Here is a 27,078-nt window from a genome sequence, read left to right as displayed (position 1 = left end):
GGTGGCTCAGTGGTCCTTACCTGTTTGACCTGGCTGTGACTTTGGGTTTCCCCAGGAGCAGACCCTGAGATAGGGATTCAGTTGCCAGTAGTTAATTTGGGAGGTGTTCCAGGAAACATGGGAAGTATTCCAGGAAACACAGGCAGCAGGTGGGGCTGTGAAGTGGATAAAGGGTTTGTTATCCAGCAGTTACCATCGTGGGCAGCTAGAGCTTGAGCCCGCTGGAGGCCTCTGGGGTCCAGTGTAGAATGCATTGTTCCTCCTGAGGGGGGAGGAGCCGGGGTGCTTATACACCAGTTCCCATCAGTTGTTGGTTGAGGGCTGCCTCCAGTGGGGGCCAGGTTCCTTCACACAGCCAGAGTGTGTCCTCAGGCGATGAAACACAGAAACTGGGCAGCCAGCACGCAGCGGGCAGACCTTCAGGGACATGCGCAGGGCCCCGAGGTGTCTGCAGCGTGGGCCAGGATTTCAGCCTGGATGAAAGTGAGAACAGCAGTACCTAGTTCACAGGATGTTAAGGAGATGAATGCGATGATGGTGTCAGTGCTTTTCCAAAGTGTCCTGTCGGTGTTAACTGCTGTTGGTTTCGTTATTGTTGTGCAGTTACTGTTACTGAAAGGGAAGTTAAACGTGGGCCCACTGATGACTCTCAGATTTAGGCCTCAGGCTCCTTTGCTGTGTCTTTAAGCTCAGTAGCACTCTCATGTCTTCGATGCTGTGGGGTCTGCTGACCTCAGACGGTTGGGGTCGTAGCTCCCCCATGCTCCAGGTCCCCCCGTGCCCGTTCGCCGAGCTCAGAACGGCTCTGCACCGCCGGTGCTGCTCTCCCTCTTTCAGCGGTCAGAGAGCGTTAGGCCTGCATTGAACGGTCCTGTGGAGAGGCCAAACGGCGAGCAGGAGGACGGAGAAGCTTCCACTCAGGTAAGGCCTGCGTACTAGAGAGAGCGCGTCTGGGATGGGGAGCAGCAGGGGACCTGGCGGGGGTCTGCACCCTGCCTCTGACGTTTGTACGGCTGAGGGCGAGAGTAGGGAGGAGGCCGTGTGCCAGCGTCGTCTATGCCAGCGTCGTCTCAGTGTCCAAGGGTAACAGACCTTGCTGTGCCTGGGCGTGGCCTGCAGCCCCCTCCCTGGGGACTGGCCTCAGGACCTGGAGGAGAAAAGAGTCATGCTCTGCCGGGCCGGCCCTGCCGCTGTGGACTTGAGTGGCGGCACTAGGCAGGGCAGCGTGAGGCTGGGCCCGGGACCTGGGGTGACTGCGCTGGGCTCCGCTCTCTAGGGCCCAAATCCTCAGCTTATTCTCCCCCCACGCCTCGCCTGTCCAGCTCAGCATTTGCAGGGACTTCATGCATTTCACAAAAACGAGGCCCCTGGGGTGGGGGGAAGTGTGGTTCTCCTGGGAACCAGGTTTGCCTAGATAGCCACGCTGGGTGACCCGGGGTAGCTGCGTGCACCCGAGGGAGCTCCCGGGTCTGGCTTCCAGGGCAGAGGTGCCTCAGCCCCACCCCATGCTCTGCCCCACGCAGCCTGGGGTTCCGGTTCGTGTCCCTTTTCTGGAATTCCCATTTGCTTATTCAATTACCGTCCTTCCCAGAAGTTTTCTTAAGAGACTGAAGAAGCCTCAGGCAGCCCTATTTTTGTGTTTCCTTGTTGGTGTGACGCGTGGGGCTCCCCACACGGGGGCTGGGGCCTGAGGATGGTGCCGCCTTCTCTGCCAGCGTCGGTCAGGGCTCTGCTGTTTCACCTCACGGACCTTTCCCTGCAAATAGGAAACAGTAAAAACTCCTAAGAATTCTTCAGATCTGTTGCTGAGTTAAAATTTTCGTATCCAAATCTGTAATTGGGTCGTGCAGCATTTGTAAAATGGCATCTGGCTTCTGAAGAAGGGACTCATTGTGTTTCCAGTTTTCGTAGCTGGCTTCGCTCAGATTTGGATACTAGGCTGGCTTGGGGGCCTTGTGGGTACAGCACGTTCGATTTCTGTCCTGATTCCCCATCTCTGTTAGAGTGAGCCTGAAGCTTTCTGAATTTTTTTAACATAGTGGAAGGAAGGCACTTGTTTCACAAAGAAGCTTGCTATATAACACTTTTGGCCATTCTCAGGAAATAAAAAGTTCTTGGATAACAGTTAATAAACACCTCAGTTTATCCCAGTCATCAGATCAGATCTGCCCGTTGCTTAATTCGGGGTCTCCCCTCTGCCTAAGCTCAGGCCTACGTGAATCAGGCTTGGAGGCCGGCAGGGACCTGAGGGTGGCCTTCCATTCCCTTCCTACCACCTCCACCTCCACTCACCAGCTCTTCTTTCTAACTTCCTCTAGGGTCGGACTCAGGAGGAGAGAGGGTTAAGATGGGCCACGTGACCCCATTGTGTGTGTGTGTGTGTGTGTGTACGTGTACGCATGTGCACATCTGTATATATATGTGTTACAGCTGTTGTTGTAGAGCTCTCCCTGTCCTGTCTAGTACCAGAAACCTCGACTAAGTTTGAACTTGGGCTGGCTATTTATGACCACCCCTTCCTTCATGGGGCTCCCTTCACCCCTCCCAGTGGTCCTCTTGGGCAAAGTCAATTTCAACAGCCTCAGGCTGGTTCTCCCGCAGGACCTACATCCCCTCCCCCAGGACACACACAGCAGTGCCTTACAGTCAGTGGAAGTTGAACTGGCTCCCAGCGAAGCGTTTTTAAAATCTGCTACAAGCCAGTTTCTTCCTCTTAGATTTCTCAGGCGTGTTAGTCACCACCAGTCTCTGTGTCCCCCAAACTCTAGGGCACATGAGTCAGGCCACATGGTTCTCTTTTTTATTATTATTATTATTTTAAATTTTTAAAATTTTTATTTTTTGGCTATTGGGTCTTCTTTGCTGAGCGCAGGCGCTCTCTAGTTGCAGCGAGCGGGGGCTACTCTTCATTGCGGTGCGCGCGTTTCTCATTGCAGTGGCTTCTCTTGTTGCGGAGCATGGGGTCTAGGCATGCGGGCTTCAGTAGTTGTGGCGCGGGCTTCAGTAGTTGCAGCTCGCGGGCTCTAGAGCACAGGCTCAGTATTTGTGGCGCACGGGCTTAGTTTCTCCGCAGCATGTGGGATCTTAGTTCCCAGACCAGGGCTTGAACCCGTGTCCCCTGCATTGGCAGGCAGATTCTTAACCACTGCGCCACCAGGAAAGTCCCCACATGGTTCTCTTGAAGTCCCTCACTCGCTTGGCTGAGGGCAAGGAGAAGTGGCCAGGGTGGGTGAGAGAAAAGCGCGCACACCAAGGACTCTTAAAAATAGCCTCTCAGCCTCTTCCTCCTCGACTCTGCTGTCGCCTGGAGGTGGGTGCTGGGCTGACGCTGGCCAGCCTGGGTCTGGGCCTGAGTCTGGGAGCATGAGCAGGGCCGGGCAGCTGCCTGAGCCTTTGGGGGCTCCTGGGCATTGTGTTGGCCTTCACAGCTGCAGCCAGAACAGAGAGAGTCCCATTATTATATCCTGTTACGCGAGGAACCACATGATATTATATCGGTTTTAACAAAGATACTTAGAATTTACCTTTTTTTTTTTTTTTTGCCGTATGCGGGCCTCTCACTGTTGTGGCCTCTCCCGTTGTGGAGCACAGGCTCCCACGCGCAGACTCAGCGGCCATGGCTCACGGGCCCAGCCGCTCTGCGGTATGTGCGATCTTCCCGGACTGGGGCGTGAACCCGTGTCCCCTGCATCGGCAGGCAGACTCTCAACCACTGTGCCACCAGGGAAGCCCAGAATTTACCATTTTTTATCTGCCTAACTGTCCTCAGAGTCAAGTGAGGGTATAAAATTTGTGCAGTATATGTGATAAGACTTGTTTAAATTTTAGAGCAATAAGTAGCATTGAACAGAAAATTCCCAGAATGCAAATAAGCAGTTAACTTTGTTATCTTCTGAGAGTACAGTTTTGAGGTGCTTCTGTTTTCATACTGGTAATCATTCACTTATTCGGTAACGTTGAACATGCCATGTGAGTCAGGTCCTGCCCTTCAGGAGCCCATGTCTGCCGTTACACGTGTGCCCGCGGTTCCCTGCCGGGCAGCCTGCCTCCTTTGGGATCCAGAAGAGCATTATTTGGGGCACCAGTCAGATGGGGAATCTGCCTGGCAGGGCAAGCCCATGCTCACGGCGGTCCCTTGCTTCCTGCGTGTCCAGACCGAGCGGATGCCGCTGGACCTCAGTCCTCGGCTGGAGGAGGCACTAGACTTCGGCGAGCTGGAAGCGGAGCCCAGTGAAGGGGAGGACTTTGAGGCCCGAGGGAGCCGCTTCTCCAAGTCCGCTGACGAGAGACAGCGCATGCTGGTGCAGCGCAAGGACGACCTCCTGCAGCAGGCACGGAGGTGAGCGGGTTCCGCAGCCCCCGCCGGGCCTGAAGGCCCTTGTCATGGATGCCAGCGCTGAAAACCTATCACCTGTCAGCTAAAACTTCAGGTTTCAAATCTCTGTTGAAAAACCTGAGGATCTGGTAACACTGAGCCCAAGTAGTAACCTCCAGCTGGTGCTGCCGGCATCTCCTTGCGGATGCTCTCCGCCACCCTTACGCGGTTAGCACTTCTGTGCCAGTGTGTTCTAGACCCTTTATGTTAATTACTCTAACTCCCTTAACTCTAAGAGGAAGCATGGTAATTATACCCATTAGACAGACTTAAAGCTGAAGAAACTGAGGCCTAGAGAGGCTAACACTGGCCTGATGTCCAGCTCTTGAGTCCTCCATCTTGGCCACTCTGCGTGCATCCGGCCTCGAAGCGCCGACCCCCAGCCCCAGGCGGAAGCCGCCGGAGCAGGAATGTTCTGTCGCTGCGCAGGCACTCGTTACTTAAACTCTCGGGGACGGGGCTGGTGTTCTGTTCCCGTGGGTGGGTTCCATGCCCAGCGCAGGCCTTGTGAGTGGGGACTTCGCGCTGTGTGTGTAAGTGGGGAGGGGGTAGCCGGAGGAGAGCGAGGAGCTGAGCGGCCGCCTGATGCGGAGAACTTCTGCCCCTCTGTTCAGGGACAGGTATCTCTTTCACGGGGTGGTGCTGAGTGACAGCTTCATGACGGTGCCGGGAAAGTGGGGGAATTAGAGAAGCACATTGTATGTTTCTGTGTGTGTGCATGTTCCAGAGCTTCCCTGATCCCTCAAGTCCTTTGTTTTTTGTAGGCGTTTCTTGAACAGAAGTTCTGAAGATGACTCAGCCTCGGACAGCTGTCTCCCCTCGGAAGGCACGACCTCTGACCCCATGACCCTGCGTCGAAGGATGCTGGCTGCTGCTGCGGAGCGGAGACTTCAGAAGCAGCAGAGCTCCTAGCGCCTCCTCCCGAGCCGAAGAGGCCTGTCCCCAGCTCTGCCTGCTGAGTGAAGGAGTGGGCTCAACTGCATTGCACCGTGTAAAGCACGTGGTCTTAATAGTGTGTGGACAGCTGACAGATTTAATCCGTTTTTGTAATACCTTCTATGTGACATTTCTCTTCCCTTTAGAAACATTGCACATTTTAACTCTAAGCATGATCTCTTCTGCGTTGACTGGACTTCGTAGGGGTGGGGGAGGATCAAGAGGAAGTGGGCAGCCAGAGACCCTGAAGGGGGCCGCTTCCATGACGGCTTTATGCAGAAGTCATAACAAATGCTGGTGTCTTTAGCTCCAAATGTGGCAGGAAGTGGGCGTGGGGGGGTTGGGGGGGAATCGGGAGGCGCAGGGGGCGGGATCCATAAAAAGCGGTGTGGAGGTGTACAGCCTGAGCCTGACTCCACGCCACTGGGTAATTTATGTTGTCACACTGCTGTTCTTGGTGCGGAGGCATTCAGAATGTCACAGAGGCCAGACCTATGGGCTCCTGGACCCCTGGGCCGGCAGGGCATCTTGGAAGAACAGTGCTTGGTTTGATACCTGCAGGAGAGGAGAGGAAAGCCCAGGGACGTAGTGTGAGGAGGTGACCCATCGTGTCCCAGTATATCCGGGACTAGCTTTCTGAGCCCCCTATCCGAAGCTGGCTTTATTTCCGTTAACGCTGGTGCTCCCATATCTCATGAGTACACGCCGTGTGTCTGTCCTCTCTCTGCATTTCATTGTCCCCCCCCATACCCCCGGACACGGGGAAAGGGTTAAGCAGCAAGCCTTGGTTCATGGTTTTAATTCCTTGTTAAAGTAAATTAGGTAATGCCAAAGGCTGTGGGTTTGGTCCTTGGAGAAAATGTGGGCCTTACAAGATGGGAGAGTAAATTTTGGAGGGCTCTATTGAAGAAATAAAAGACATCTTTTGTATCTTTCTTCCCCGGAGCCCTTCATTTTCATAACTGTGTTCCTGTTGGTTTAATTAAACGTAGAAAGGTAAGATGTTGAGTCCACCTGCCTTGGAGCAGACCCAGGTCTGAACTTTTTCAAATCCTTGACTCATTTAACTTGAAGGATTTGAAACATACAATCATAGGTTACCTAGTTCAGTTTTATGTCCTACTGGATTAAGTTTTTTTTTTAATGTTTGAAAGCATAGTTTTATGGTAGTCCTTCTGGGAAGAATCCAGTATTATCTAAAATTATTGGCAAAGTTAAATGTATTTTACATAACAAAGTTTTTAGAATGTTGAGAAGTAACTGAAAATAGAGTGATGTTTAGGCTGAGATAATTTATTTCAATACATCTTTCAAAAGCCTTATCTTGAAATGCTGTTAGTAAATTTCTGTGATTTTTTTTCTTTTTAAATTGGTTTTGCTGAGAGCATAGCTATTTGTTTTTATTGTAAAACAATAATAATGATAATAAAAAGCAAACTCTCCTAGTGTGTTGTGTGTGGCTGGGAGCTAAGGCAGTTTTTTTCAGAGGTGCGGAAATTAGAATGCGTTTTGATTTTGTGTGTTCCGTTTTAGTTGGAGGGTTTTTTCGTCCTTATGTATGTGTGCATGTTGTGCACATTTAAAGATGATACCAATTCCATGTGTTCTTATGTTTCAGATGTGTGAAAAGAGAAAATGTTTTGGAGTCAATTTTAGAGGGACCTGAGACATTGGAATACAGCAGTATGACAGTGATCAAAGTGGAGCCATGCCTTTAAAATGACCCCAAAAGAGAAGTCCTAAATTCACCCTTAGATTTTACACCTGGATAGTAAGGGTTCTGGGCACTAATTGTATTGTCTCTCTTGGCTTTTGTCACTTCTTGAGGCCATCTGGGACAGATGCCAAGGGCAAGGGCAGGAGGCTAGACCAGTGTCCCGTTCCATCAGGTGGTCCCCATCCCATGGCCCCTTCACTGTGCTGGCGGTCTCCAGGAAGGGAGCCTGTCCTCGTGCTCCGCCACGTAGCCCAAAGCGGAGGCCAGGCTGCTGGTTCGCGTTTGTAAACTGAGTGGGTGCTCTGTGAATGGTGGTGGAGGTGCCCTTGCCCTCTCTGGGCTCTTTTGGAAGTGCTCTCCCTTACTCCCTCCGTTTTCTTTTGGCTCTGCTGACATCTTGGGTTCTCGCTTTGTTTTTTTTTTCTCCCCCTAATTTTGAGGCTTTTATATACTGTAGAGATTGATGGTCCTTGTGGATGTTTTTCTTGTGTTGATATAAATCCTGGGTGCCCAGGTGGCCACTTGGACCTGGTTTCCCACTTGAGCTGTGCAGACAGTATGCTTTTTTATCTTTAGCCAGCAGACGTGGTCCTCTCTGGGCGCGCCTTTCCCCACTACGGGGAGGAAGTGGAGAGAGCTCTGTGGAGCAGGGCCTCGCATGCAGGAGGAGCCGTGGCCCTGCTGCTGAGCTGGTCAGGGAACAGCGTCTGCCTGCCCTGAAGGCTCTCCGTCACCTCAACGCCTCCATCTCTCGGCGCCCCTGACTGCACCTTAGAGTCGCTTGTGGAGTGTCTAGAGACTATGATGTGTAGGCTCTGCCCCCACATGTCTCATCTAATTGGTCTTTCCCTGCACCCTTTCCCAAGAAAATGCTTCTGGATCCCATTTTAAGGAAGATAAGGCAAAGAAACTTCCGTTGTTTTTATCTACAAAATTCATATGCAAGAACTGTTATTCTATGGCTCATTTTTTTTTTAGAGTTCAGGTACGCCATATGTAGAAGTCACGGCATCCTTCAGCCTTTCATCTGCATCCCCCCAGAACAGTGTCCTGAAGTCAAGCTGTGGCCAGGAGCGCAGGCTTCCCATCAACAGAGATGGCTGTGAGCCTCCCTCTGCAGATAAGTTGGGGCGAGGGGAGCTGGTGGGAGCAGCACTGGGGGAGGGGTGGGCCTGGCTGGCTCACCAGCAGGCTTGTCCTGGCTGAGGAGCTCCTGGATCCGTTCTTTGTAACAGGAGGGGACTAGCCTCTTGTTACACCACGGTCTCTGCAGCAGTGTCAACCCCCACTTTCCATCCTCACTAGATTCAAAAGGCCACTGGAATTGCCAAGGAGAGGCCTTCCTGGGCTGTTGGTGTGCGGAGGATTCCAATTAACTGCCCTTGCCCAGACCCCGCCGTCTCCTAGGTGGAGCACTTGACTACTTGGCTAGTAAGTGATCCATGGACATGATGCAAGGATTTTGATGAGCTGTGTTACCTCCAGGTCTCAGTCTCAACTGATGTGCAACTAACTGCGGTAGAAACCTGGCAACCCAGTGGAGAAGTAGTGAGACCTGCCACTTGGAGGAATTGAGAACCAGATTCCGTACTCCAGGCTGTGCTCAGCTGCTCTGTGTGTGCTCAGCCTGCTGGGGACTTCTGGCATCCAGGTGCAACAGGAGAGGCTTTTAAAGGTGTCCAAGTGAGTGCATGTGACCCCTTGGGTACAGAGGGCCGGGGCAATTTGGCCTCATTCTTGGGGCCACCCATTCTGCTGTGGTGGAGCGACTGGGTACAGGATCCCGTATTAGCAGGAGATTTGGGATTACCTGCCCTCCCCCCCTTTCCAATGCTCCATTCCATCCTACTCTCGAAAACCAAACCAGCTGAGCATGAGGAGATGATGGAGCTGGGAGGAAGAGGGCACCTGCAGGCCTCAGCGACCCATTCCTCTGCCCGCCCTGCCCCAAGGTGGCTGCGCTCAGCCGGCTCCCCTTGATGGCGGGGGCGGGGGGGGGCGCGGTGCGGGGGCTCCTTATCCGGCACCTACAGCCCTACCCACCAGCCTCCCAGCATCTGTGGCCCAGTCAAATCCCCCTTCTTTTTCCTGTCAGAATGAAGCCCGAGGGCGAGACTCAGGAATACAGACAAACATTCTCTTTATTGAGCTACACATGAATTTTCCATTAGTCAGAGAAGTAGACTGGCAGTGTGTAAGATATCACAGAAACCTCACCGATTGGGAATAGAAAGGCTTAGAAAGACCCGTGGGCTTTTTTTTCCCCGTTTTTTTTTTCTGCATTTAAAATTTTTTGTGTTTTGTGTTTTTGCCTCTTTATCTGAAATGGCTGTGACTGGTCTTCAGCAAATATTGTCTTAAAAGTGAAACCGTGAAGGAGTTTGGATACTAGTCAAAGTAGAAATGACATTGGACTGATCATGAGAACTGTGGCTTTCCTGTAAACATTACATTCCATCTTTTTTTAAAATTTTTTTGTTTTCCATCTTGTGGTATTTAAAAATTTTTGTTTTTATCTGCAGCACAAACATCCCCACATGAGAAAGAGCGAACACAGGTCACTGAAACAAAGGAAAAGGTGGAGGGGCGCACACACACAAAGGGAGCATCCATCTGAGAGACGGAGAAGCGAAATGTCAGCGGGAAAAACCACAACCCGGTTCCCAAAGACTATGAAAGCTGATCTGGTATGTAATACATAGTGCTCATCAGGACAAAAATAAAAACAAAATCTAAAACTAAAAAAAAAAAATGATAAAGGTACTCTGTAGAAAGGGAGCTGGGGGGAAATTGTTTCCTATAGGGCTCTATTTATATATATATATATATATATATATATATATATATGTTCCATATTCTTTCTTTTGGGGCAGCTACTGGCCCGTGAGAGCTGTGCTTTTTCTATGCAAACCTGGAGTGAGCGTGTGGTGGTTGGAGTGGCTCGGGCCTGGGCACGGGGAGGACTGTGGACGGTGAGGCCGCGTCTGGAAAGCATGGCCTGAGCACACTCCCGGGAACTAGCGCCCCGGGTGCGGACAGGCGGCACCTCTGCAGGTGGGATGGGGTGGGCACGGGTGCAGCTGTGGATGTTTATTTCAGAAAGAAAAAAAGATGGATGAGATGCTGAGTTTTCCTTTATCTTTTTTTTTTTTTAAAGCTACAAAGCACATGGGAAATGTTCTTTTCCTTTCAAATTCTAGATGTAAAGACTCAACTAAAACCGGATTCTACAGCATTCTACAGAAATACACAGCCGTCAGTCACTCTGGGTTGTAGGTTAGACAGGGGCTTGATACAGAAAGGCTGTGTGTCTTACAAAGGCCAAAAGGTCATGCTACCAGGAGATCAACGTCAACAGCAAAGAGTCCGTGAAGCAGTCTGTAGAGAGAGAGATAAGGGGTCCAGTCTGACCATTTTCCTGGCTTTAAAACACCAACCAACCAACCAACCAACCCTCCAACATGTTTAATAACGTTGAGGTGGGGCAAGATGGGGCAGCATCGCAGGGGGCTCAGGAATCCAGGGGAGGCCTAGCCCGGGCCTCCTGGGAGGCCTCACCCCTCGGGACCCTGACGCAGCCAGGTCTGCAGATCCGCCCTCCCCTCAGCCACTCCTGCCCCTTCTCCACATCACTCCCCTTCTTTCTCCCGCCCTCTTGGAGGGGGAGCCCTTTTGGAGGGAGGAGCAGCTTCATCTCTGCAGGTGACCTTGTGCTTTGCACGGCCCCTCCCATCAGCTGCCTGCAGAAAGCAGCCGGAGTCTCCCTTTTCTCTGACTCTTGCCTTGTTCACATGAATAAAGAAAACTCAGGAGACAGACAGTGGATTGGTCGGAGCAATGATTCTTCTAACTTCTTGAAATTAACCACCTCTACCACCCAAAAGAGAAGCATCCTTAATAAGATTTTTCTGTTGGGAGTATAGGGCAGGGAGACATTTGGGATGTTGGCCATTTTTCAAAGGGTTTTGGAATTCGCACAAGAGCAGGACAACTGACAGCACACAGCCTCAGCGGGTGGATGCAGAGGAAAAGGCGGGACAAGGCCAGGCCTTTCCTTGCCCTCTCCCTGCTCACAGAAGTGGGTCTCAGAGTGTAAAATCACATGGCTGTTCTTAAAAGGATGGACTCCCAAATCAGGACTGCCATCGTGACGCGCGCGTGCGCGTGTGTGTGTGCGTGCACGTAAGTGCATGCTCAAGTGCTGTCCCAGGAAAACCTTGATGATCAATGGAATGTCGGTCAGTTCTGTCTGAAGCTCCTTCCAGTACAAACTAAAAAAAACAATATATATTTATTTGTCTATCTATATATAAGGTTTGTTACGCCTTTTTAAAGTTAATTTACCAACTTGCATTTGTTTGTTAGTGGGGTGTGTGTGTGTATGTGTGCAAGCTTTTCTGTGAATGCTGGAATCATTACCAAATAGGTCGCTATACAGGACAAGAGGTCAGTACAAGCCGCAGCCCCGGAGGTTGTTGGCAATGATGATGTCAGTGACGGCGTCGAATACCACCTGGATATTATTCGTGTCTGTGGCACAAGTCATGTGACAATAAATTTCTTTGTTGGGTGAGCGGTTTTTGCTTTCAAATTGTGCTTGGATGTAGGCGGCGGCATCTTCATAGGTGTTGGGGCCTGTAACGAAACAGAGCAGAACGGGGCGGGGGGAGGCCCTGGTGAGAGGGGGTGGGTGGGCTGAAGATGTGGGCCGTGATCTTCTCCAGGAGGCTGCCTGGGGCCCTTCTCCAAGGTGGAGTCGCATCTTACACTGAAAACCACATGCGGCTGAGCACTGGCCTGGCTTCTGACTTTCCCAGGTCTTTCCTTCTGTGTTCACACAGGGTCCCCCCGCTAGGAGCCCTGGGCGGACAGTGGCCACAGGCTGTCCCTTTTGCTTTCTAGATGAGCACACTGAGGCTGGCCAGTCTGCCATTCACAACACTCACCCCTGGTCTAAACCGGTCCTGCTTCTGATGCACGAGTTCCCGGCGGGGTGGTGGCCCTGGGTGTGCGGGGGGGTGGGGGTGGGGGCGCAGCGCCTACACTCCTTCCTGGATGCTCCTTCTTAATGAGAAGGGCTGGGACTGTCTCTAAGCCGTCCCCGTTCTTGGGTGAGTGGCCAGGACAGGGGGCATTGGGAACCCCCAGGTCGGCCGTTTAAGGGGCTGGCAGTGTTGTAATGCCAACTGGAGCCCCGCTGCCCCCCCCCCCGCAATTCCTTGAGTGTTCCCTCGATCCTGGCCGGGGTCTGGTGGGGGTATCTGTGCATGATGTAAGGACAGTTTGCCCACCAGCTGCAACCCAAACCCTGTGGCTCTATCCTGTAGTTTTCAATTATCATAAAACGTGGACCAACAGAGAACTGCCTAAAAGCCCATCCAAGTTAGGCTGCCCCATTTCCTGCAGTGCCCCTGGGATGTAGCCAGCATGGAAATGACACAGTCTTATACTGAGGGGGTGGGCCATGCCCCCACCACCGCCTGCGCCATCCTCCAACGGCTGGGTGTGAGCCACGGGGGCTGGGGCTGGGGCTTGGGTGCTGGAAGGTGTCTGCAGCCAGATAAGCAAGTTTGAGGGGTCAGGGCCACGGAGTGGGTGGGGACAGGGTGGAGAGCGGCTCTGACAGCCCACGGGGCAGAGCCTCCTCCACGCCACCGTTGGCTGGCCACCAACAAGGTGAAGCCATCAAGTTAGTGGCAGCTCGCAGACTAGACACAACCCCACAGTGGACTCCATCAAGGAGCTTCTTGCCCAGAGGGTGCTAAGACGGCACCCACGGAGGTGAAAAGTGCCCAGGAGTAACTCTGGGGACGTCCACTTCCCACCTTCTCAGCGTCTGCTCAGTCCGCGCCCTTACACGGCCTGGCGGCCCCGCAGAGCTCCCCCTGGACGTCCAGACAGCTACCTGCACGCCCCAGCCCCTCCAGCCTGTTTTGTCCCCACAGGCCTAGGTACCCCCGGGGGCCACCACACTCGTGACCATTTGTCATCCAGCATGTTCTCTGAACTCAAACTGGATCCCTCTGGAGGCCCTGAAGAACTCAGATGTTTCCCAAACTCAGACCGACTTTCCCTGGGTGCATCCAGCGCCCCATACAACACGACAGTGAAACTGACCGCACCTTGGGCCACGTCCCAAATCGGGCTCCAGTGAGGCCAGGTCCCTGGGGACAAGGAAGAGCCCTAGGCTCAGGCCAGCCCCCTGAGGTGGCACTGCTGGAGCCTGCAGATTTCCGAGCCCCATCCGGTCATCGCAACTTTATCTAAAGACCCGAGCCGAATTAGTCCTGAAGGGCCTCTGCTGAGGCTGGGAGAGGTGGCTGCCAAGGGGGCTAACGTCTGGCTCCGCCCACAGGCAGGGCCCTCCCTGGCCTGTCCCATGCCCACATGGACTCGCTCCACCCCGCCCGCAGAGGGCGCCTCCTCCACGGCCAATCCCTCTTGCTTGGTTTCCATCCTCTGGATGGTACGAGGGCAGTGATGGCAGCTATGGTGCAGACCTGGCACCAGGCACCGTTCTCTCCGTTCATTCCCCCACCCCCAGCCCCGCAAGCGGTGGGCATCATTATCTGCTGTGGTGCCCGGATGACAAACAAGGCGCAGGCGATTAACTTGTCCCAAGTTGCAGAGTCTGGGTCCAGAAGCTGCTTTGGCCTGCCTGTCTGCCGGCCTGCCTGCACCATGCTCCTGACGCCCGTCAGCCCCGACAGCCTGCCCTGTCTCCCTCTCTGCACCCTGGGGAGGGCGGGAAGCTGGCAGATTCACACAGTGGAGACAGACTGCGCTCAGAACAAGCCAATGCGCCCTCCACACCCAAGGGTGAGGGCAGGCTCCCCCCCACCCCCAGGAGTGGAGGAGGGCGGAGGGGCCAGCAACCATCTCTTCTGGAATCTGGCTGGGTTTGGGGACCCATGTCGCCCTGGGAGCTGAGCCTAAGCCCTGATCTTTCACTGGGGCTGTCAGGGAGTGGGTTCCAGACTGAGCCCACCTGTGACACATTCTCTACTGCCACGCCCCAGGGGCCTCTAGAAGCTTCCCAGTCCCCAGAGCGACAAAGGCTGGGCTCTGGCCTCCTGTCAGCGCTGCCCTAGCCTTCAGCAGCAGCCCAGAGCCGGGCCACCCTACACAGCCAGCCTCCGTCAGCTGCCAGAGACAGCTTCCCATGGCGGGGTGGGACACTCCCTGGAGCCAGAAGGAGAGGAACAGCCCTGGAGAAGGCGGAAGAGAGGCAAGCAGAGATGGAGAAGGCCTGCAGGAAGTAGGGGTGTTTTGACTGGGGGAAAAGCACAGGGGCAGAGAAGAGCGGGAAAGAGCAGGCGGGATGCGGGTGGAGGTGGGGAGAGGAGGCCCGACGGCGTGGGGCGGGGGAACTGCTCTGCTGGCACGGGCAGGGCTACCGAAGCAGGAGCAGAGAAAGCAGGCGGGGCTGAGGCGGCCCGGGCAGGGGTTGAGGGGGGGTGACCGGGGAGGCAGCGGACCAGGACGGAAGGAGAGGGGGAAGCTGTGCGCCTGTGCTGCCTCCTGATCCTGCCACGTCTCTCCGGAGTCGCCTGCTCACAACCCACACGCGTCACGAGGGTCCATTCCCCACCACGCCCAGGGCACCAGACCTGGTCACCCGCTCGCCTCTTCCTCTACCCTCTGCCAGATGCCTGCAGGGGTGCCCGTGCCCGCAGGGGAGACACAGGTCCCTGGCAGGTCCGCGCGACACGTACCTGTGTACTCAGGAAAGCAGATGGTCAGAGGTGACTTCTTGATCTTCTCACCAAAGAGATCTTTCTTGTTGAGGAAGAGAATGATGGAGGTATCGATGAAGAACTTGTTGTTACAGATGGAGTCGAAGAGCATGAGAGACTCGTGCATGCGGTTCTGCAGGCCCAGGCGGGGAGGGAGAGAGCCAGACAGACAGCGAGAGGGACAGACACGGAGACAGGGAAAGAGAAGACGGAAGTTAGGCTTGAGAGGGAGGAACTGGGCTACTCGGCAGCTCACGCAGGGCTCCTGGGCCCCCACGGCTCCTCAGCTCCTCCGAAGGCTGACAGAACGTTCTCGCACAGCATGGAGCTTCGCATTTCCAGTGTTCAGAGCAACCTGCACCCCTGTCTCAAGGCCGGTGGCAGAGACTGGACTGGAGCCAACCTGGGCTCCCTGAGTGAGGCTGAGGACGGGGTGACCGAGCTCTCCCGTCCGCAGTCTCCAGCCACGGGAAGGTCTCCGTGCGTGCGCGTGCGTGTGCGTGCACGTGCGTGTTGGCGGGGGGTGGGGGTTGTTGGACGGGAGCCTGAGAGCTGCGCTTTGGCTCTTCCTGTCCAGACCTGTCCTGTTGGGCCTAACCTGTGGGTCGGGGTGTCCTCTGGGAGCGGTGAGGGCCTCTAGGCCCCTCCTGTGGTCTGAGGGGAAGTCACGCCAGACTCCTGCAGGCATCCTCAGGGGCTGCTGCCTGGGGAGACGCTCCTGCCCGGGCTGCCTGCAGGAGTGCCTGGGGCTCTGGCCGTACCCCCTCGGGCTGGGTCAAGCTCAACCACGACTGGTCACGCGAGGAGCTTTAAGCACCGTAGACGTGGAGAACTGCTTTGCGCACAGGAGTTCATTTAGCAAATGAGTGAACACAATGGGCACTCCAAATCAAGCAGGATCCCAGGGGACAGTCCTCTGTCCGGGGCAAGGACGGACTTATCCTACTGTGGGATGCCAGGCACATGAACTTGGGCAGTCTGTTTCTTGGCAGTTTGTTGTCTGTGTACAAACCCATTTCTGCACAGGAAGGTGGCTCCCTCGTGATATAGCTCTCTGGGGGAAGGGAGAGCCGTTCATTTCCCCCAAGAACCCTGTCCTAGCCCTGGAAACTTGTCCGCCCCAAACCTAGCTCCATGGGTCTGCAGGTCAAGTTCAGGAGTAATTCCAAGCTACACGCTCCCTCTGAAGTAAGACTGAAGCAAATCATAGGAGAGAGCACAGCAGTGGTGTGGGCATCACTGGGCGTTCATCACTGAGATGGACGAGCAAGCAGTGGCGCTGAGTAAACTGCTTTCCGACATCTCCCTCCAGCTGAGTGGGAGCGGGAAGAAGATGAAGTGACCACCGCCCATCACCAAGCCCCACTCTGCCAGCTCTTCCCCTGCCTTGTGTCATTTAACCTCATCGATTCTTAGGGGACAATGAGAGGTGACATGGCTGGGATGGGGAAGAGCAGAGACCTGCACCCGGCTCTGGGCCAGACCAGAGCTTCTGCAATGCAATGGGTTGGTTTCTCCAGCCAGAGTGAGGAGCCTGTGGGCTTTAGAATAAATGATCAGAGTCATGGCCAGCTCCGCGCGCCTTCCGTCATCTCTTCCATGACTGTGTAGTCATACTGGTGACCTGGAAAGGGTATTGGTACCAAACCCTTGTCCTTATGGTCAAGGCCAGTTGGTGGAGGGGGCAGTCTAGGTTCTTAGCTGCCCCTCGGGAGCCCCTAGACAACCGCACGGATTTACAACGCCCTCTGGGATCTGTAGTAAATAAATGGCATCGTCCTCTCACTCTGCCGCACATATTCAGCAAACTCCTATGATCTTATTACCCTCCTAGCCTCAACCAGTCAATTTCATTCTCAGTCCCCACAATTTCTGCCGGCCAGTCACTGCATAGACACGCTCAGGGAGGCATGAGACACTTCCGCCCAGTGCCGTCTCAATGGAAGCTGTTCAGAAAAGGGCAGGCGGAGGTTTCCTGGGAGGCCAGGTGGATCCACGCGCAGGGGGGTGGGGGCTGGGAACGCCCAGGGTCCCCGAGCCACCAGGGAGCAGAGGAGAGCCAAGGATTCAATAGGAAAAGCCTCACCACCACACGACACCACCTTGTCCTATCGCTGCTCAACCAACAGCTGGAAGGCCTCAGCCAGAGGCAAGATCCCAACTCACTGCCCAACTATCTCGACTTGATCTAGACGTTGGGGGACACAGTGGAGACATATGCCCAGGGCACTCCCAGGACCAGAAGGGGCCACCAGGGAGGCCCAAGCTGAGAGTGCAGACTGTGCCCATTTGGCATGTGGGCTGAGCTGAAGGTCTGGTCTGGAGGCCGCCAAGCTTAGGTCCGAAGGAAAAATCCAGGCCAGCTGCCTGGGCTCCAGAGTTCCACTCGGCTAAGGCTCGGCCCCTCCACGCCTCAGGGCTGCAGAGCGGGCACTCTTCCCACCAATACCAGTTGGATCTGTGTGCAAGGCCCTCCGTGGGGCAGCTACGGGGCTGTAGGAACGACCGGCACAGTCTCCTGCTCTCCGAGAGCTCACAGTCTAGTTGGGGAGAGAAAATGCACACACGTGAAAAAGTCCCGGTTCCGAGCAAGCGAGCGAGCGGCACAGAGCAGGGGAGGGGTCGGGGAGGCAGCGACGCTCCCCAGTCAGACCTGGTCCCGTGGGGAGGGCATCGGAGTGAGCCTGGAAGGAGGGGCCGAGCCAGGAGATGCAGGGAGGGCAGTGGGGACGGGAGCCCCTGCAGGGAGGGGAGGCGCCGGCACCGAGAACCCCTCCACACCCCACAGGCCTTACCGCCATCCCTCCAAACACACTGGAACCCATCACCAAGGAGCCAAGAGCCCAGCTTGTCCTTCCAAGCTTCCCCAGAGAACACGGATGCAAGAACACATTCACAAGAGGAGATGTCAGCATGTGAGAAAAGAGAAGGGAGCCGGGGGCCACAGCCAGGCGACAGCACCCACCCCTGCCGTCGTCACCACCCTGTCTCTCCCAGTCTCCAGCAGAGCATGGCCAGCGGCCTGGCTGCTGCCACCGGAGCAGGAGCGTGGCCGGCACCAAGCACACGGGACGGGACAGACCAGCCTCTGCCCTCACAACAATCCCGGTCACCTGGAATCCTGCCCCAGCGGGCTGTGCCCCTCCGCCAGGCGGCCCGCAGTCCGGCCCCAAGACACGTGTCGTGCGGGGGGCGCCGGTGGAAGCAACTTGGGCACTGACGCAACACACCACACTCATGCTAGAAAAAGCTGGCACTTTTTATTAATGGTGGGTGACTAATAAATACATTACGGCAGCCAATAAATTATTACAATGACTACAGATTTATTAAACCAACGAGTCACTCTTCTTACAAAATTACAGTTAATATGGGGTGGGTGGCGGTGGGGTCGGGAAGTGGGACCACGGCACCTAAGAGGGGTTTGCTAAGAAAGAAGAGGGGCGCCCAAGCCCACCTCTGCCGGGGACGGGGAGGGGAGGAGGCACAGGGCACAGAGCACGCAGGGACTGAGACAGAGGGGACCAGGAGGTGAAGGGCCTGGCTGCTCAGGGAGGCCGCGGGGACAGGGCGGGGGGGTGGGGGAGGAAAGGATGGGCCACAGGAGGGGTGGTGCCTCTGAGCGGCTGGCTCTGCCGGGGACGGGCGGTGGGTTCACGCTGGTGCCCTGGGCGCCCTGGGCCTGGGTGGGCCTTCCTTCTGTCTCTGCCCCGAGCAGGCCCTCCCTTGACAGGGGCCTTCATCTGGCTGGGGGTGCAGCATGTCTGAAGCCCCCAAGGGAAGGCCCCACTTGGCTCCTGGGAAAGAGGGCTGAGGACTCACCTCGCTGGGGGCGGGCGCTGGGGGGCAGCAGCTCACACCCGGGCCCTGATCCTGGTCTGGATGTTGTGTCCTGTCTTACTGCTCTGGGCTGCTGGACCCTCTGCTCTGTAGGCTTGTGGGTTGACAAGGGGGCGCTGTCTGGAGGGTGCTGGCCTTTGGCACCCAAGACTGAATCTCTGATGGCCACGGAGGCAGAGCCTCAAGCCTCAGTTCCTGAGAACTGCCAGGTTGTGCCTGAAGGCTTCCGGAAGGCCCGGGGAAGGGCAGAGGCCACCCGAAGAGGCCTTGTGCACCAGACTTCTCAAAAAGGGGGCTGGGCAGGACACTACCTGGTCTGGAGGCAAGAGGTTGAGGCCCGGATTGCGGTGGATTTACTCACCAAGAGGGCTGAAGAGTGTACTAGGTCAGGCCAAGGGAAGAGGGGAAGGAGCCAGGAATGATGCAGGCCAGAGAGGAGAACCTGCAGAATCAAGCAGTGGGGCAGAGACTGTCACAGGGTTAGGTGGAAGCAGTGGGATATTCTCTCCCCTTGCAGGACTCACCCTGGCAGAGGTGAGCTAGGTGAGCCGACTCCTGGGTGTTCCGTGTTGGGGGTTTAAGGACCCTGGTCATGGGGGCTCTGGGTAGGGAGGGCAGTCGTGGAGGGCAGGGGTGCCTCCAGCGCCCATCAGTGGGGCGGAGCTGGACTCGGGGGAGAGGCTGGGAGGAGAGCTGCCTCCTGACACCAGATCCGGTGCTGGCCTTCTGCCTGGGCTGCGCCCACCGCCCCATGGTAGGAGCATGTGGCCATGGGTCCTCAGGTTCTGCTGGGACCAGAGAGGAGAGAAAGGGTGAGGGCACCAGGCATCTAGGGCTCCAGGCAAGGGGGCCATAGAACCAGAATGTCAGAACTGTTGGTGCGCTGTCTGCTCAGGGCTGGAGCAGACCCTGCACCCTCCTCAGGCCAGAGTCCACAGGCTCCACAGAGCCCTTCCTTGGGGCCTCGGGCACTGCCCCCTCCAGGTAGGCCAGAGAGCCTTGGGGGCCTCTCTCAGTTCTTGGTGGGAAGGCCAAGACCTGGCTCTTGTGAGGGCAACTGGTGCAGGGCATAGAACCTGCCCACAGGCATCTAGACGGCAGGCATAAGTTTCACGGGTCTGGTAAAGGCGCCCCTCTTAGAGATCAGTTTCCCTTTGCCCTGATAAACTAGAGGCATGCAGAGAGTCGAAGCATGGCCTCTTTGGGGCACACACGGGGCCACTGTGGATAAGAGAATCACCCACGTCCGGTCACTCATAACATCTCCCCCACACCCACACCCACGACGGAGCCGAAACTCATCTGTCCCCTCAGTCGTTCCTCCCCACGGTGGAGCCACCTGTGACGACGTGGATGGGAGACGCAGAGGACAGGGAAGGAATTTCACCCTGGATACCTGCTCCTTGGGGGCTTCGACTAGACAGCCGAGGACCCCCTGGGCAGAGGGCAATAGTAGCATAAGCAGCTGAGCAGGGCAGAGCATCTGAGAGAGAAAAGGCAGCCCAGGGCACGGAGGGGCAGGAAGGCTCCAAGTACCCCACTCCCCAGCCTCCTAACATGGTAGACGGGGTGTGCTACGGCCCGGGGCCCTCAGCCTGTCTGCTGCCCTGGGCCTGGAAAGCAGGTGACTCCCACCTCCAGGACAATGGCATTAGAGGTGGGGCTTAGCCAGTATACCCTTCTTAGCAGCTGCTTTTGAGTCTGGGGTCACAGGGCAGCATTAGGGGCACAGCTGCCCACACCCAGGATGGTGCTGCCAGGAAATAACTGCTACGCCTTCAGTGTTGGGCAACATGGCCTGACTGGCCCTGGCTGCCCGTGCGGGACACTGCGGCTGTCGGCTCCAGGGGCCTGTCCTCTGCCATGACCCAGCACCTGGTACGAGGCGCAGCACACAACAAGGCAAGCAAAACCAAAATGGAGCTGGGCTGCCTGCTGATCTCCCATGAGGCCAGGGGTGGCAGCAAGACAGCCAGGCAGGGATGGGGCTCCCCCCAGCGGCACCCACCCCTGCAGGCGTCTGGCACTAGGGAAGGTGCCCTGGGTCTCCCGTGCACTACCCAGAGCTCCGGGTCTGTTGGAAACGAGAAGCCCAGAGCTTCCGGCTGCAGGGCAGTCAGGGGTCCTGCCTGGCCCGGGACTGAGCAGAGCCCAGAGCGGGTGCTGGAGGAGCAGAGGGCTTGAGGAGGGAGCCCGAGGCCCCTCGGGGGCGGCCCCTCTCCTCCTGTGGGCACATCTGGAGCCCCAGGCAAAGCCGCCATCCAAGCACACAGGGTCTGCCTGGGGTGTCGGCTGGTGGCATCCGCCAACGGGAGGCGCCCAGGAGAGAGAGAGAAAGAGGTGTGTTCATTGTCCAAGGTCCGCCAGGGCCTGGGTCACCAGGAGGAGTCAACCCACCCTTTTCTGCTCAGGGATCTCTACAGCAAAGCCCCTCCAAGGGGTCTCAGGACTCTCTGTCTGGGGAGGGGGCTGGGGCTGTGTGTGTGTGTGAGCCAGGCTGCGCCCCTCACAACACACAGTATGATGGGCCTGTCCACCTGCCCTCCTCTGCCCCCGGGGGCTGGCGGGACCCCAAGGGCTGTGGACAAACTCTCCGATTTCTTCACCAAGACAGAAGGAAGCTGGGACACTGGCTACAGGGGCCGTGCCCACACCTCCCCCGGGCCTCCTCAACTACAGAACCTCCAGTGCCCAGGCCCCTGCTGCCCAGCTGGTTTGCGTTGGATTCGCCGTGAATTTGGGAAGAAAAAGCACGTCTGCTCACACTCCAGAGCGGCCGCCCGAGCCCCGGGTGACGGGAGAAGTAGATAAGCCACCCCGGGGCCTGCAAAGACCGGGTGGGAGGCCCCCATCACAGTCAACGCAAGAGCCACTTCCCCCGGCCCCCCCTCCCGCACCGTCTCTTCCCCACCTCCGTCCAGGCACCGCGGGACTCAACCCCACCGACCATCTACCAAGTGCCTTTGCAAGAAGTCGGTCTCAGAAGCATTTCCAGACCTGTGAGGGGTCGGAGTGGGGGTTCCCCAGGAGGGCACTGGGGAGCCCCAGAGGTGTGAAGGGAGGGAGGCCCAGAGAAGGAAGGACTAGCGTCCGGGGCTGAGGTCCAAGGGGAGGAGGAGGGAGGCATTGCCAAGGCCTGAGCCCCCGGACCCACACACGGTTGGTGGCCTGGTCCCACCCTGGCCTTTGGTGACGGAGCTGCCCTCGACCAGAGAGGCCCCAAGAAAAGCTGAGCAGCGGCTCCCACTGCCCCCACTCCGGCCAGCACACCGCCCCACCTACACAGCTTCAAAGACAGGAGGGGACCCTGGGACCTCAAGCATGAACCACTGCGTGCAGAGCGCGCCCATTCTGGCCCGGACGGCGGCGTGGCCCCCGTACGCCTCTCCCCCGGGGAGACACCCAGTGATGGCACGGAGGCCAGCGGGCCGTCTGTCTCGGCAGGTGTGGGCACTCGGCGCTCCCACCAGCCCCGTTACCACGTGTTCTGGTGTCTGGGGTGGGGGAGGCCATGGAGGGCGCCTCCTCTTCCCGGCTCAGTGCCAGCTGCTGGTGCTCCCTTGTCCAGGGCAGGGGTGGGGCGGCAGGCTGGGCAGGGTGGTGGGCAGCTGGGTGGCGAGGCCAGGGCTCAGTAGAGGCCACAGCCCCGAAGGTTTTTGGCGATGATGACGTCCGTCACGGCGTCAAAGACAAACTGGATGTTGTTGGTGTCAGTGGCACAGGTGATGTGGGTGTAGATCTCCTTGTGGGCCGACTTGTTCTTGCTCTCGTACTGCGCCTGGATATGAGCCACGGCTTCCGTGAAGGTGTTGGGACCTGCAGGAGAGACCAGGTCAGGAGCTGGTGAGGCGAGGCCCTGGGTGCCGGTCAGGCCACGGGCTGGGGAGTGGACACCAAGGGACTCTCAGTGACAACCCTGCAGGAGAAACCTGACGACAGCTCAGCTCAATCAACAGTGGGTCATGAAACCAAGTCTGTGGTCCACATCCAGTTTAAAACCAATGACGGAAACAAGAGGTCAAACCTCACCGGGCCTCACCTGTGCTAAGGGTGAACGCTGTTTCATGGAACTCCTGTTTCTTTTCATAGGTGCATGTACGGGCTCCTGAGGCAAACATTCTCTCTTCCTGTGGGTCCTGCCCAAAGAAATCTGAACCAGCCCTCACACAGGTGCAGAAGTCTGCGCCAGCCCCTGCAGGCTGTCCTCTCCTGGCTGTGACTTCTCGGAGTGGGCAGGGACCTCACCTCCCTTGGCTGTTGCTGGGCAAGGTGGGTGGAAACTGTGCCGCACCTGGGAGCCGCCCTGGCCTCCTTCCTCTCATCGCCCCACCCTCCTTCCTTCCCCCTTCCTCCTTCTCATGTTCACCCTCCAGGGATTAAGAACTGTCTGGCTTGCTGACTTGCTGCCTTCCTTGCTGCCATATACTCTGTCCCTGGTGAGCCCAGGGAGAGGCGTTTCCAGGAGAGGAGCTGCTGTTTAGGGAGGAACAGAACAGGACTCCTGGCTTTGCCCTGAAGCCTCCACAGGCTCCAGGAACCCCGGCCCAGGCCCAGGCCCAGGCAGGGCTGTCACAACCCACTGAGGGAGGGAGGGAGGCTGGACTTCGGAGCCACAGCGGGACGGACCCAGCCCCTCGGCACATGGGCACAGGCCACCAGGCCTGGCCTTGAGGGTCTACCTAAATCTGGGCCGGAGGTGAGGGAGAGGGTCCTTGGGACCTCGTCAGCACCAAACGGCCTTGGTGACTGACTCACCTTGCTTCTTTCTGCTGCACCATGGGCCACAGCCCAGGTCACCTAGGGCAGGATCCACAGACCCCCAATTCAGATACGGCTAAAAGGAGGCTGACTGGCAGGTGTGAGGGGTGCTGAGCCCAGCCCACCTCTGGCTGCATGCTGCTGGGGCCTGACCCACGGGGCAGGCAGCCTGATCTCGAGGAATGGGAGACAGAGTGAGCTGTGCTGCTTGTCCGGCTCCAAGCCATGGCCCCCACGTCCACTCTCGGGGAACTGGGGTTCAGCCCGGAAGCTTAACTAGCAGGCCCACCTTGTTGGGACTCTGTCTACCCTTGTGCTCTCCAGGCCGGGGGGCTGGTCAGGCTGGGGATGCCCGCTTTTGCTTCCATTCGCCTCTCCAGGCCCTGGCCATCCTTAAGAGCCAGTGAGCCCGTGGGCTATTCCAGGCACCCTGCTGCTCCATGAGGGCCCTGGCCAGGCTGCCCACCCACCCACAGTCAGGTAAACCCACGGCAACATTAACAGAGGTGGCCTCCGTCATCCTCAGCACCCTCCGCAGGGAGGCCCTGATCTCTGCTGCTCGTGAAGCTCTCTCACGTTCAACAGGCCTCTGAATCGTACACTACCTGTACGGGGGCGCTGTCACGATGCTCTTTAGTATCACAGTCGTAAGAGCAATAGCGAATGTTTAGTGAGCACTTACTATGCAACAACTGCCATGCTGAGCCTTCCATGCTTTTAGCTCACTTTGTCCTCTGGCAACTCTGGGAGGGAGGGTGGATAATCACAGTGATTGTTCCCATCTCACAGACACAGAAACGGAGGCTCCGAGAGGTTATGTAACCTGCTGTGAGTGGCAGAGTGGGGGCACGAACCTTGGGCTGTCTGACTCGAAGCCCCGATCTTCAACCCCATCATCATCTTGGTATTGCCATTTCACTGATAAGCTCTACTTACAGATGACCAAGCTGAGGTCCAGAGGTTGCCGAGATCACACAGCTCGTAAGTGGCAGAGCCGGGATTCCAGCCCTGCTTCCCCTGACCAGGCTGCCCCACCCCTTCGCAACAGCATGTTGTGGGGAAGGGAGGGGACCCGCCTTCGGTTTTGTGTTGGATTCTCCAGGGCAGAATCTGGTGTGTCTGCAGAGCATGGTGAAGGGGGACTGAGCTCCCTCAGGAGCTGGTGTGGCCAGAGCGGCTGCGTGGCCCCTGCGGTCCCCGTGGGGAGTGGCAGTCTCTACCTGTGTACTCAGGAAAGCAGATGGTTAGCGGGGACTTCTTGATCTTCTCTTCGAATATGTCCTTCTTGTTAAGAAACAGGATGATGGATGTGTCCGTGAACCACTTGTTGTTGCAGATGCTGTCGAAGAGCTTCAGAGATTCGTGCATGCGGTTCTGCAACAGAATGGAGAGGCAAGTGAGGGCTGGCGGTGCCCAGGGCCCTGACCCACCGCGGCCAGTGACAAAGCAGGACAAGCGAAGGGAAGGTCCACCAACACGGCTGAATGCACCACCAGGGACGGAGACAGGAGGATCCACAAGGACAAGGACATGGTCCCTGCTGCATTCCACACGCAGGTGGGGGGGGTGGAGCAGGGCACAGGGTGGGGAACGCTGCCCCCCACTGAAGAGGGCTGACCCGGGCCAGGGCAGCGGGGTCACCAGAGGGACTCTAGCCCATGGAGAGGACATGCACCATGCACACGGGGGCAGGGGCCGCACCACCATCCACACGTCCACACGGGACCTCAGGCATGCAGATTTCTCTACTGGGATCTCATTTGGTTTCGCCAGCAGGGGTGGGAGGGTGCACGCATTCAGTTGGGAAACATTAACCGAGGACCAAGAGATCCTCGAATTAATCCAGAGTTGGAAGCAGACACCAGGGGGACAGCGTCGGGGGAGTGATCTTGCTGTGGCCTTGGTGTGGTTGGAGACTGGGTGGGTTGGCTGGGCCGTGGGGCGGCTCTGGGTGAGCTGCTTATCGAGGCTGGTTTCCCGGTAGAGGGGCCAGAAGAACCCCAAGATGAAAGCCAGCAAAACAGATGAAAACAGAGAGGAAGATAAAAACCCAGCAGAAAACATGAGAGAAAGAAAGAGGAAAAAAAAAAGCAAAAAACAAAATTGGTTCAACCGGTCTCGGGCCAGGAAGTCAAAGCCGGTCCCTCCGGAGGCCCCCGTGCAGGCTGTGGAGGCCACGGCCACCCTGGGGCTGTGGACTGCGTGGCTGGAGATGGAAGGCGAGGGTGGGGAGGACCAGCCTAAGCCGAGTGGCTGGTGAGGAGTATGGAACGCAGGAGTGGGGGGCAGGCTTCACAGCAAAGTCACTCGGCGGTGCCCTGGGAACCTGCTGCTTTCAACTCTTAGCTGATGGTATCAACTGAAAGGAGGCGCTTCATACCTGCCCGACTTGGAGGGTCTCTCAGAATCTGCTCATGGTTTTGGCCTTGGTTTGGCAAGTTAAGGCCCTGCAGGTGGCGGTGACGGCACTGGAGCTGAGAAGTTGTGGCAGGTGAGGCCTGGGGCTGCTGGGGTCTGGGCCGCAGCGGGCAGGGTGGCCGGCCGGTGGGTGGGCAGCCACTAGCCCCAGGGGTCCTGGCCAAGCTCCAGGAGCCTCCAGACACCTTTCTCTCAGGCAGCCCCAATTTTTGCCCCAGGCTTGGGAGGGAGGGGCAGGGCCGACCGGAGAGGAAGGTGGAGGACCAAGGACTGGTCAGCAGGGTGTAGCTCTTGCCTCGCGGGGGCAGAGCGTCCTCGTCCCACAGCTTGTCCTTGAGCCATGTGCCTGGACAGAGCCATCCCACAGCTGCCGTCTGCTGAGTGGAGAGTCCTGAGGGCAGGCACTCTTGCAGCTCCGAGCCCGCTGGCCCTCACAGCCGCCCAGAGGCTGCTCTGCCACGGGCTCCATTTTACAGAGCAGCAGGTAGCGCAGCTGCCACACTCACCAGCGGGAAGGGGCGGGGATATACCGCGGGCCACATCTGCCGGGACCCCCAGCTGCCCAACGCTGCCGCCTGGCCCTGGACACACAGGCGTTTTGCTCAGCTCTACGGCGCTGTTCTTGCTGTCACCGTGGCAATGAGCCGCCTTTGTGGGCTCTTGTTAAGTGGTAAAGCCAACTCCCCTGCCCTGCGGGGGCTGCTGATCTTGCCTGGGCGGACAGAGCCCCAGGAAGAGCCTGCTCGTGGCTGTGGCCCCACGTACTGTTGCTTCCCCAAGGTCCTCTGCTTCAGCCCTTGTGAAGAAGGGCGGGGAAATGAGGGAGAAGGAGGGAGGTGGGAGAGAGACAGTAAAGGCAGAAAGGCGAGAAGGAAGGTGCCCCAGGATGGGCCCTGCTCCAGAGCGAGGGCTGCCTGGGCGAGCAGACCAGAGAGGCCATCCGAGGGTGAGGCTTGGCACCCACCCGTGTTTACTGGACACCCGAGGGCCATGGAGCTTGGGACCCCGTGGCTGCCAGACCCGCCCAGATGTCCCTCTGCTCTGCCTTGTGCTCCAGAGGTGAGTGCGAGCCCCTGCCCCAGGGCTGATGGGCCTGGGACTTGGGATTGAGCTGAGCGGGTCCCCAGGGAGAGGCCTGGGGCCCTTGACACCCCAGTGCTTCAGTTTCTTTGAAACCCACGGCAGGATCAGCTTTTTGCTCACTTGCACCAGCCCTGCTTCCCACTCCCAGGCACTGCAGGAAGAAAAGATGAGCCACCTGGATCTCAGACCACGTGAGTGGCCAAGTGGACCGTGAA

At 57.2% G+C, this 27,078-nt stretch overlaps 2 protein-coding genes across 6 annotated transcripts in view; one reads left to right on the top strand and one right to left on the bottom strand.

The window, feature by feature from the left end:
* The window catches only part of AMFR (autocrine motility factor receptor), a 40,181-nt gene extending 34,535 nt beyond the window's left edge, over positions 1–5,646 (top strand). For both annotated transcript variants that reach the window (XM_081215485.1, XM_081215484.1), the window contains exons 12-14: positions 838–921; positions 4,155–4,339; positions 5,140–5,646. In XM_081215485.1, the coding sequence (XP_081071611.1) occupies positions 838–921; positions 4,155–4,339; positions 5,140–5,287 (417 nt within the window). In that variant the 3' untranslated portion in view covers positions 5,288–5,646. The remainder of the gene's footprint in view (positions 1–837; positions 922–4,154; positions 4,340–5,139) is intronic.
* A 5,825-nt stretch (positions 5,647–11,471) lies between these two features.
* GNAO1 (G protein subunit alpha o1) overlaps positions 11,472–27,078 on the bottom strand; it is a 171,071-nt gene continuing 155,464 nt past the window's right edge. For 2 of the 4 annotated variants that reach the window (XM_081215487.1, XM_081215489.1), the window contains 2 exons: positions 24,583–24,736; positions 18,003–22,420 (listed from right to left, as the gene is read on the bottom strand). In XM_081215487.1, the coding sequence (XP_081071613.1) occupies positions 22,233–22,420; positions 24,583–24,736 (342 nt within the window). In that variant the 3' untranslated portion in view covers positions 18,003–22,232. Of the gene's footprint in view, positions 11,664–14,743; positions 14,898–18,002; positions 22,421–22,643; positions 22,741–24,582; positions 24,737–27,078 lie in introns of those variants that run through there. The other 2 variants (XM_081215490.1, XM_081215488.1) reach the window with 2 other exon arrangements.

Source organism: Mesoplodon bidens, assembly GCF_964165515.1.
Source record: "Mesoplodon bidens genome assembly, chromosome: 18".
NCBI classification, from domain to species: domain Eukaryota; kingdom Metazoa; phylum Chordata; class Mammalia; order Artiodactyla; family Ziphiidae; genus Mesoplodon; species Mesoplodon bidens.
The sequence above is the reverse complement of the archived record's forward strand: the minus strand, read 5'-3'. Positions and strand labels throughout refer to the sequence as shown.